The sequence below is a fragment of the Sprattus sprattus genome (genome assembly GCF_963457725.1).
Source record: "Sprattus sprattus genome assembly, chromosome: 10".
NCBI classification, from domain to species: domain Eukaryota; kingdom Metazoa; phylum Chordata; class Actinopteri; order Clupeiformes; family Clupeidae; genus Sprattus; species Sprattus sprattus.
In genome coordinates this window covers 13024724-13036919 of record NC_137908.1, presented here as the reverse complement: position 1 = coordinate 13036919, position 12196 = coordinate 13024724, and the positions used below count along the sequence as shown (strand labels likewise).

The window sequence follows — 12196 nt, the reverse complement described above, 5'->3', positions numbered from 1 at the left end:
GTCAAATAGTGTGTTTAGTGTCTAGTACAATAGTGTGTTTACAGGCCTCTCTGCTCTCCACAGGTAAGCGCACACACCTGTGTGTTAGATCCAGAAAGCTCCCTCCTGAATGATAATGATTCTTAGCAGTGCTGCTCAGGGATGCATAATTTATGTGGCAGTTTAAAAGAATGTTCTAGAATTATGGAGATGATTATTGTGGAACCCATATCATGGTTGTTCAGGCAGAACTGCAGATCTATACTATGCCGGATTGTATAGATTTCTGGTATTTAGACCGCTGTGTTTGTGATTATATTAGATTGGGAGGAGACATCATTTCTAGCAATGCCACTGGTAGCTATTGGCCAGTAACATAGTGTAGTTATTTTTTAGTATTGTATAGGCATGCTAATAACAGTTACAAGAGGCCTAATGTAAGAAAGTCAACAGTAAGTCACTGTAATCCGTTTTCCTTTGTACTTTTTTTTAATCTAGCCTCAATCATTCTCTTTCACACTCGAGTTTCAGTCACACTCAAACACTCAGGCACTCAAACACAAGAGGCCTAATGTAAGAAAGCCAACAGTAAGTCGCTGTCATCCGTTTTCTTCTGTACTTTTTTTGAATTCAGCCTCAATCATTCTCTTTCACACTCGAGTTTCAGTCACACTCAAACACTCAGGCATCTCCTGGTTACCACAGCAACTGTGACAAAACTTCAGAGTTCTTCTGTACTTTTTTTGAATCTAGCCTCAATCATTCTCTTTCACACTCGAGTTTCAGTCACACTCAAACACAAGAGGTCTAATGTAAGAAAGTCAACAGTTAGTCACTGTAATCCGTTTTCTTCTGTACTTTTTTTTTAATTCAGCCTCAATTATTCTCTTTCACACTAATGTAGGCCTAATGTAAGAAAGTCAACAGTAAGTCACTGTAATCCGTTTCTTCTGTTGAATCTACATATGGAATAAGCCAACTTTAAAAAACACACAGCAGTATCTTTCTGTGCAGCTATTGGCCAGCAATTATTGTAATGCTGTTTTAAAGGGATCTACTGTTTAGCATATTATAGTACCAATAAGACTACAGTCATTTACAGTAAAGCTGAAATTATTAGACCTTGAACCACTAGAGCTACCAGTGGATCTTTAAAAGTGCACTCACCGATATAGTGTAGAGCAATGATAATCCATCATAGTTTTTTGGGGTTTGCTACACATTTGCAAATGTGGAGAGTGTTTTGCACGCCTCAAACGAGTCTTGATCCACCTTGTCATTGCGCTGAGCTGCTTTGGAGTCAGCCATCCTAACCATTCAGCTGGACAGCACACACTTTTGGTGCTTTCACATTTATAGCACTTCCCAGAGAACCTTGCCTCAGAGAGCAGCGGATTCTGAATGGGGTTTAACTAGAACATGCCCAGATCTGGCCCAGATGTGCTGTGTGAGTTAGCCGTGTGCCCACTGTCACTCAGAGGGAATTAAGCTCCCCAGGGTCCTCTCAGCCCGAACTGTGCAGAGAAAAAGCTGAGAGGGTCGAAGCTGGCGTAGCTCTTGCTGTTTTTGGCGTTTTTGACTCGGCCTTTAAACATGCAATGTTGAAGGTGACAACCGTCCTTTTTGTTTGCTTTATGTTTTTCTCTGAGCTCTCCCAAAGTTCTACACAACACCTTAAGGCATAAATGGTACTGTTATTCAGAACTAAACCTCATAGAATCGTCTACCAACTAAAAAGTAAAAACTGCCTCTACTCTTGACTCCCTGAGGAACGTTGAAGAACATTGAGGGCTAGAGGTAGGCTGTTTGAGCAGCTCCCCCTCACTGAAGACCATGATCTTGCTCTTGTCTGCTCGGCTTTTGCCTGACAGGCAGTAAGAGCACTGCAATATCTCTCTCTTCTCTCTCTTCTCTCTCTTTCTCTTCTATCTCTCTCTGAAGAGCGGCGTGTTTCTCCTGCTCAGCCATCCGTAACACAGATAGAGCTAAGGACAGCAGTGCCCGTGTATGCCTGTCTGACAGCACCGAGACAGAGATTTATTCATAGAGCCCCCTCAGGGGCCAGGGGGCCCCCCCTCTGCACCACTCCCCTCCTCATCGCTCCTGCCACACACACTGATTCCATTTCAGGCCCACTCTTGCTGGTCTTGCAAACAAGATGGGCTGCTTACCACAGTTGTGTTTGTGTGTGTGTGTGTGGGGGGGGGGGGGGGGGGGATTTGCTGCCGCAGCATGCAGCATGCCCCTCTGTGAACCATTTATTGCGAACAAGATGCACCAGATGAACGGATTACCACCATTGTACATGGCACACCATTCACTGCCATTGTGAACCATTTACTGTCATTGCATCCAGAATGAACAAGCTGAAACATTTACTGCCACTGCGTGTGTCATGTGGAGTATCAACCACTGTCCACCTCGTGAGTGACATGCCTGGTTTGCTGCTATTTTGTGCAGTTTAACCAGTATGAACTGCTGCCATCGTTTGGGAGAACTATCTGCTTCCTTTGTTTGGGGCTTCCCCAATAGGAACGATATGCTTCCTTTGTGTGTAACATTGACAATACAAACAGTTTGCTGTGGTTATATGAGGTACATGTAAGATATACAACTTATCGATCAGCGTGCTTGTGTGTGTCTGTGTCATGACATGATTTCTAGCTGGTTTTAGTCAATGTGTGTCTCCTCATCCTCTTCCTCTCTTTGTTTCCCCCAGATCTTCACGCGCTATGGGAAGTGCTACACCTTCAACTCGGGCCAGGACGGGCGCCCCCTACTGGTGACCATGAAAGGAGGCACGGGCAATGGGCTGGAGATCATGCTGGACATCCAACAGGACGAGTACCTGCCTGTGTGGGGGGAGACAGGTATGAGCAGCACACACACACACACACACCCCTATGTACATGTTTATGTATATATGTATGTATCAGTCCCTCCAGTTTTTCATGATTCCAAGATCACAGCATTAAATGAAAATTTAGGAAGTTACCATATTCTTCACTGCATTTTTTTTGCCCACTTACTGCATACATTGTGCATGAAATTGCCAAAAAAACCATTGATATTAAACCTCAATTTATTTCAACTTCTCTAGCCTCCTGACACTGGTATAAGGTTATGCAGTCTGTCTCACTCACTGCCACTGTTTCATGCCCCATTTGTTTGGTGTCAGGTGTGTGATGGACTGTTGACTGCTGTGAAGTTGGCTTGATAGGACATTCGTTTGATATTGTAAAATTATAAATAGAATTCGAACATGACGTAAAACTGGAGGCATTTTGTTGTATTCAAATGTTTATTCTGCCAATCGTCTTGCACGGAGATTCTTAAGTTATTTGAGTGAATAGAGTATCGGTGAAGTAATGCCAGGAATGGTCAATGCATTTTGAATAATAATGTAATTTTTTTCAGTTTTCTTTAAACATTATAGTGCAGGATTACCCATGACTACTGTTCTGAATATTACCAAGAATTTTGGAAAAAGTTTTGTTTTTGATTTTGGACTTCAAAGGCCAGGCCACACACACACACACACGCACAAACATCACATGGAAACCAGTCAACATTAAATGTTAAAATGTTTTGGAGAAAGTTCACAATATGACATATGTGCCTGATGCATGTACTTGTACACACAAATAATAGATCAAGTAACATAAATAATGCATAGATGCATAGAAGTGTGATCAGTCAGGCATATAATGTAGAAAAACAATGTCTACTAATCTAAACATCAAAGCCAAAGCCAAGCAGTACTACAGCATTACAACAGTACAAAACTGGACCTGCTGATGGGTCTCTTGCAAACTTCCAAACACAATAACAACCATCTGATCAAGATAGACAAGTTGATGCCTCTCTTAGGAATGACACTTGTTGTGATCATACTGTACATAAATGACTAGACCCGTCTACTTTAATGTTAAGAACACACACGCACATGCACACATCATATACTTTGTACTATGTATACCTTCAGAAGTTACCAGACCAGTATACTTCAATGTTAAGTAATCACACATACATTACATACAGGTACATACACACAGGTACATACACACACAAACACACACAGACACCATTTATATACCATGTTACCAAGCCTGTCTACTTTAATGTTAAGTAAACACACAGGCACACACACACACACACACACACACACACAACCAGGGGAAATACGCTGGACAAATGATGAAATCAAAGTGCAAGGACTTTAAAGAACCTAACAGATTAGCATATCAAAGTCATTCACATCTTAGCCTTTCATGTAGTGTAATCCTATGAGGGAGAAACCTGCCAAATGTTCCGAAATGTTCCACCGAACATTATCATTTTATGACATCTTTCTGTGCACCCCAGCTGGTGTTTGTATTATCTAGTGTGTGTTTGTGTTTTTATATTTACTAGTGATAACAGAGGATAGCATGATTAAAATTCCCCCCACAGTTGCTATTTAAACAATCTTTTTGCGCTTTCTGTGCTGGGTTTGGAACAAGCCTGAAGCCTGTGTATGAACGGGTTGGATACAGAAGTCCTCTCCTAGCTTTCTGTTGTACTGCGACAGAAGTGCAACAGCCCGGAGCTAAGCACATTCTTTGGCAGTGGAATGTGAAACGGACTCGGCTCAGATCTTGTACAAACCTGGTGGGTCCACACAAGGGATGTGTTCGCAGAAATTGTGAAAAACTCTCTGAGCACTCTCTCAGCACGCCACATACAACCCTTTGTTAATGTTGGTGCCATTGAAATGTCTTTCACACAGCGTCACAAGGGTTCCGTGTACAAGCAGTTCCATTGACACCTACACTCTAAGTGACTACCAGGAAATTATGCCTGTTTACTGAAAGCTAAATGTCTTTGGGAGAGAGACACTGGAAAGCTTCGACAGAAAGTGTACGCGAAAACGTACCCAGTCCATTTACATTTATATTTAGTCATTTAGCAGACGCTTTTGTCCAAAGCGACGGACAAGAGAGAGAACAGTCCAGCTAAGAGCAATAGTCTTAACCAACACATCACCTACTTCACAAGAGAAGTCTTTGTAATGGATCTTTAAAACAAGGCTAATGAGCTACATTGCCACTGACAGCATCAGACCACTACACCACAGAATTTGCCCACATTTATAGACAGCTTGTTAAGAGAATAGATGGGAAGAAAAGTGGTTTGCCTACCCTGCTGATTCAGCACAGCGGGGGCACGCAGGAGTGTTTTGACAGCTCAGACTGGTCATGTTTTATGGCCATCTGGACACATATAAATGGGCTGATAGATGTGGTGTCAGGTTAGATCTCATTCGGTGGAAAAGCGATTGGGCCATGAGGAACTGGCTCAGACTAAGGGGCTTTGAATCTTTGTTATCATCATACAGACCAGACGACAACTCTTCAGAAAATCACATTTACACAGGCATAGTTTAATGTTTAATTTATGCTACAAGTGGACTTTCATTTAAAAGCACCTTTTTAGTTACGCTGCAGAGACATCAAGCATTACTCGATGCAAAAAGAGAGACCTCAAACAGAACTTCAGAAAGCTAATACTAATACTAGGATAATAATAATACTAATAATAGGAATATACTTATACTAATAATAGGAAAATAAAAATACTAATACTAGGAATATAATAATACTAAAACTAGGAATATACTAATAATAATAGGAAAGTATAATATTAATACTAGGAATATACTAATACTAATAATAAGAAAATAATAATACTAATACTAGGAAAATAATAATACTAAAACTAGGAAAATAATTATACTAATACTAAGACAATTTAGAGTTTAAATTTAGAAGCAAAGAAACAGTGGGACAGAGATAGAATCAGACAGAGACAGAGAAAACAAGTAAATGTGAAATATGAAGGCTATTTTGAGATAGGGAGGAGTTTAATTGCTTTGATATTATATATTAAACATCCGCTGAGAAAGCTCATGAAATGGTTATGGCTCATGAAATGATCCAAATGTCCCAGTTCCATGCCGTCTGACCCACGTAAGGTGAAGTAAAACTTCAGGTCCAGACAAACTTCTGAGTAGTTAGGACCTTATGCAGACCCCCCCCCCCCCCCCCCCACTCTCACACACACACACACACACACACACACACACACACACATTCACACACGTATACAGACACACAGAGACAAAGCTCATCATCTTCAGCCAGGTTTAATTACATAATTCCTAGGCCAGATTTTCGACTCCAAATCACTCGAGTGCAGCTAAATTAATTGTAGGATGTCCTGCTGATAATTCTGCCCTGAGGAATAGAGCATACCATCTCTCAATGTCATATTCTACGTGTGTGTGTGTGTGTGTGTGTGTGTGTGTGTGTTTGGTGGATCAGAAAGAGATTTTCTGGCTTTACTCTCATTGAGTGTATGTGTGTGTGTGTGTGTGTGTGTGTGTGTGTGTGTGTGTGTGTGTGTGTGTGTGTGTGTGTGTGTGTGTGTGTGTGTGTGTGTGTGTGTGTGTGTGAGAGAGAGAGAGAGAGAGAGAGAGAGAGAGAGAGAGAGAGAGAGAGAGAGAGAGAGAGAGAGAGATAACAAGGGAATGACAGTGGAGCCTTTATTTACACCATGCACCTCATAATGAGAGTAAAGCCAGAAAATCTCTTTCTGATCCACCAAACACACACACACACACACACACACACACACACACACAGGAACACCCAGGCACACGTGCACAAACACATGTCGTGCCAAAGGCACGGAGAAAAAACAAGAACAAGACAGAGAGAAAGAGAGAGAGAAAGAGAAAGAGAAAGAGAAAGAATGAGAGAGACAGATCTGTAATGGCTCTGTATTGAAAGATGGTCTCAAATACCTGTATAGACTGTATAGACTATTAGGTGTTAGAGTTCATTTGATGTTTGTAAATCTCTGTTAGTTCGTTCTGAGCCCAACCCTTCAGCAGATCCTCGATTCCGTTCGACTCCATAAACACACAAACACACACACACATGCTGCCCTATCCCAGCCATCTGAGGACCCAGGGTTAATGTGAAATCTATACACAAAGAGTATCTGCAAGACAGCTGCCGCGAGCTCCATTGATTTCCCCTCTTTCCCTCTCGCCTCTGGCGCATTTTTCAAAGCCTGTCGTCTCACTGCTTAGTCAATCCCACCAATTACCAAAGAAGGGCCGCCTTCTACACAGGCTTGGAAATGTGTTCCTGTGTTTGCTATGTATGTCTTTGTGTGTGTAAAACATATTTCGCCAGAACAACTAGTTCACATCTGAGAGTGTATTTCTTGACTTTAATCTTGGTTACTACAGAGCCTTAACAACAACTTTTCCTGCTAGAGACCATAGAGCAGCAAATGTGAATTTCAAAACATTAAATGAAAAAAAAATTGCTTGCTACAAGGTTGGAATGGATTTCAGTGTATTTCAGGCATGCTACAAGGATGGAGTATGATTTCAGGGAATTTGAGACATGCTACAAGGTTGAAATGGATTTCATTATGCACAATATATTTCCAAGACACACTTGCTTGTTTTAGCGATTATCTTTTGTCAGTTGGAATTCTAATGATTCATTCTCTAATTGATACTGTGTAGACAGTTGAATATGAGTTAAAATTAGACGTTTCTGGGGCTCAGACAGTTGAACACATAGCGACAGCACCACTAATGACATCGGTTTGCTGTCCACTTTATTTAACACACACACACATCTGAGAATAATAATACTTTTGTGGCGCACTCACTCTTTATGATTCACCCTAGTCACTATTGGTAGCCTTAAAGACTCTAGATGACTGCTGTATCTTACTATGGTCTCTAGAAGGAAATGTTGCTGTTAAGGCTCGGTAGTAACCAAGATTAAAGTCAAGAAATACACTCTCAGATGTGAACCCATTGTTCTGGCAAAGACATTTTAAGGCAGCCTTGTGTACCTACTGATGTATTCCTTACTAGCAATGTAGGTCACTTTGGATAAAAGGGTCTGCTAAATTAATAAAATGTCATGTAAATGTAAGCACTTATGGCAGAGACAGAACACATAATCCAGCCAGGAAATCTCAGCTGTTTGCTATTCATGGCCCATTCTTATGGAAAAAAATCCTGCTCATCAGTGTTTGATAGTACATTGAAAGAAAAACCAGGCAACCACATAATAACAAGAGTACCTGAAAGAGGAGCGATGCATAGAACATAAGGCACAGTGACACATCGCAAGTCAGTCAGAAGACCGAAATTCTCCTCAAGGAGGAGAAACCAAAAAGTAATATGAGGCAAAAGATAACTGTAGCGTCCCATATGTGCCATAAAAGATAATCCTTATCAGTGTGTTTTAGAAAATTAGTTTCACAGTCGGCTGCGTGTCCTCCTAAATAAGTGCCGATGTTGGCTCAGGGGTGCACATCATTGTGCTGACAGAGAAAGAGAGAGAGAGAGAGACAGCGAGAGAGACAGGGGAGAGGGTGAGAGGTAGAGAGAGAGAGAGAGAACATGGCTCTTTATGTAGGAGTGGAAGTGTGTTGGTGATAACCCGGGTACTGTATCTAGGTTGGAGCCCGTCTCTTTGTTATTCCATATGGAGGTTATCTGCCCAGGCCTGTGGGGACATGCAGCATATGTGTTTATCTGATGCGCCACTGTGGAGAATATGTTTTAGATTAGTTTATACGGCTTCAGGGTTTCTCCCCTCCAGATCCAGGATGAACACTTTCATAATCCTCTTGGTATTATAAGGTGTGACAAAAGCCCTGAGGCACCTTACTGAAATTGTAGCAGACTTGGTTGACATGGTGTTATATTAAATCAGAACCATACTGCTGTCATTTTTACAACATGGTGTCCTGTGAGACCAACAGATGCTGCAGATGCAGACACTGCTGTTTGTGTTGTCTGGGATTCATTTCATGTGTTGGATCTTGTGATCTTGTGTTGTCCTTATTACAACATTGAACCCTGTAAGTAGAAGAGCTTGTGTGTGCGCTAAGTGTGCATTACTACACATAACTAACCCAGATCTCAGAACCTAATCTAATCAGTTCCCTGTCCAGGCACATCCTGCAACAACTTGGAACAGTATCCAAAGTAGCCTACTTTTTACCAACATTGATTAAGCATTGAGTACATATTCCCTAAGGACACTTTACATAAAGTGAGGCGTCAATGTCAGTAATAAATATATCTGATGTGTGTGTGTGTTTGTGTGTGTGTCCAGATGAGACTTCGTTTGAGGCAGGCATCAAAGTGCAGATCCACACGCAGGACGAGCCCCCCTTCATTGACCAGCTGGGCTTCGGCGTGGCGCCAGGTTTCCAGACCTTTGTCTCCTGTCAGGAACAGCGGGTGAGATTTTATTCACGTTTGTCACTTAGTTTAGTCAGTTTAGTCCAATAGTCACTGACAAAAATCAGAATCAAAATAAGAATACTTATTTTAGCAGAAAGTGTATTATGATTATTACAGTTTGTGCTTATCATTTTAACTCTTGTATCAATACCATGAACACTTCTCCAAACACTAAACACAGTGGGTTTTACAGACGCACACCTTCGCATATCAGTTAACCTTTGGTGCAAAATGCACTACAACAACCACACCACAACCAGTGCTGCCGTTACTTTAACACATGTTCGAAAAAATAGCGGTCGTAAACATAAAACGGTATTTACAAAGGAGGCGCATTTGAGTAGAGGCGCATTTTTACCCTTTGTGGGTGTGAAGCGCAACGAGATGGGAGGGTACAAGAAACCTGGGCGTGAAGCGCAAATATAAGGGAGGAGAGAAGTTAAGTGCGCCTAATGATGTATTGCGTGGTATTTCCTAAAACTGCCTGGCGAGCGCACGTCTCTAATTTGCGGGCTAATTCTCCGCCTCATAAAAGCACGTCTTAACCAGGAAGCACATTTCCATTGAGTCTGAAAACGTTGATATGGCAGCAGTTATAAGAGCAAGGTGAAGAAAGAAGATAGAGACAGCGCAAAGAAAGAATTTTTTCAACTCGTATAACACTTTCAGTTAAGCGAACCACAAATCATTAGACGGTACAGGTAAACCAGCCACGCAAGACTTCAATTACTGTATCAGATCAGAGACGACATCGAACCCTCCAACCGCCGATCACATTCCATTCCGTCAGTTGTTAAACTCCTGGCAACATTTGCAAATATTGGCCTCCGGATAATTTCAAACAGTTATAGCATCTGCAGTTGGTATATCTCAGCCTTCACTCAGTCAAATATTCACCCAGGTACTCGACGCATTGCTACGGCGCACTGGTCAATATACATTTCCCCACTACGATAGCTGAAATTAAACTTTCCGAACGTAATTGGCAGATTAAGCTGCGGTCGCAATGTTAGTAAATCAGGCCCTCAGAGTACAATTACCTAAAAAACACTAACAACTTGAAGTATTGCCAATTGCATATATAAAATGTTGCTGTGTCCTCCAGTTTGGCATAGATAGTGTTACATTGAAAAAAGAGAAAAAAAATACACACACAGACAAACACTTCTTCGGACTACAGTTATCAAGTTTGTAATATATCAGTAAACAAATAATTCTAAAAAGCTGCAATATGTTTCATTACAGCCATATGCTAAAATTGCACGTGTGACTGCACTATAGGCTTACTACATTACAACAAAAAGGCTTGAATATGCTACGTATTTACTGCAGTATTTATGGTAACATTCTCCTCTGCATTGCATTTTGGAAATACGTCAATCCAAGCAAAGAATCTGAAGACAGTGTTCATATGTCGGTTTGCCTCTCACAATAGATCAATAGTCACAATTGAGTGTGCCAAATTTACTGTAATTGCATTCTTCAATCACTGTCTTTCTCTGATGACTTACATATAGAGCAGTACTGTAATAGTGGAAACAACTCTTAAGGAACAGTTGCATCTATGGTTGCCTTCGGTAGACTCTATTACTTTTAGAGATAGTAAGAAGTCTGCAAGCCAGTCTGCTTCTTACAGTACTCAAGCATAACTTCATTTGTCTGTCCAAATACAGCATCTTTCCATCTACAGTGATCTAAATTACTGTAAGTTAGGTATTGAACTGAAAGTTAACTGAGTATCTAAACATCGGCAAAAAACTGTGCATTTAGCTGGCAGTGAACATTGCCTGGGACAGGTATCCATGAATTTTGTAAGAAGGTGTCATTGACTTAATTTGTATCTAAGCATAGGGGCAAGTATCCACAGTTTGGTTCACATGGTCTACTGGTATGCTCGATGTGTTCAGGGTTTTGGGAATGTGTACATGGTATTGAGTTAAAATGATTGGAGAAAACTGTTATGATCATAATGAGTCTAATAAACTCCCAAAGAAGCCCATTTATTTACACTAAGTTCTGAGGCATTAGGGAGTAAAGTCAGAGGTACTCCGCCTGTGTGTGTGGGGGGGGGGATTGAGCCATTGATTAGCCTGTTTGGCAAGGCTGATAGTGGCTAGGAGAGGGGAGGCAAGGAGTGCCACGGTGCTGTGGGGTCCATGCTGATGCTCTCATTGCTAGTCCACATACCAACCCACCCCTCATCTGCATGGGTGGACACCTCTCTGGGTGCTCTCAGCTGGCCGTGTGTGTGTGTCTGTATGTGTTTGTGTCTGTGTGTGTGTGTGTGTGTGTGTGTGTGTGTGTGTCTGTGTCTGTGTCTGTGTCTGTGTTTGTGTTTGTGTGTGTGTGTGTGTGTGTGTGTGTGTGTGTTTGTTTGTGTGTGTGTGTTTGTGTGTGTGTGTGTGTGTGTGTGTGTTTGTGTTTGTGTCTGTGTGTGTGTCTTTGTGTTAGTGTGTTTGTGCGTGTGTGTCTGTTTGTGTGTTTGTGAATGTGTGTCTGCGTGCGTGTCTGTGTGTGTGTGTATATCTGTGTGTGTGTGTGCATTTGTCTGTGTGATTGTGTGTGAATTTGTCTGTGTGTGTGTGTGTGTGCTTCTCATGTTTCTCAGTCTGTGTGTGTGTCTTGTCTCAGTCGCATGACTGCCTCAGAGAAAGGTCTGGAACATTTTACCCATTTTACCCATTTTGCCCTATTCGGACCATTAGAAAAAGGGTGATTTAATAAATAGCACTGAGGCATCATGGGAATTGATGTTTAAAAGGTTTTAAGACTAAATACCTCAAAGATATTTCACTGTCCCCTCTCTAATGTTGTGTTCTCCCACAATCCTTCTGTACTTACTAAAAAGTAATGGAAGACTAAATGGGGCTGAGTGGCCCACAGCCATGA

The 12196-nt window shown here is 41.5% G+C and overlaps 1 protein-coding gene across 2 annotated transcripts in view; it reads left to right on the top strand.

The window, feature by feature from the left end:
* The window catches only part of asic1b (acid-sensing (proton-gated) ion channel 1b), a gene marked incomplete at both ends in the record, with an annotated part of 183728 nt that overhangs the window by 154682 nt on the left and 16850 nt on the right, over nt 1–12196 (top strand). For both annotated transcript variants that reach the window (XM_080846479.1, XM_080846478.1), the window contains 2 exons: nt 2699–2849; nt 9177–9304. In XM_080846479.1, the coding sequence (XP_080702605.1) occupies nt 2699–2849; nt 9177–9304 (279 nt within the window). The remainder of the gene's footprint in view (nt 1–2698; nt 2850–9176; nt 9305–12196) is intronic.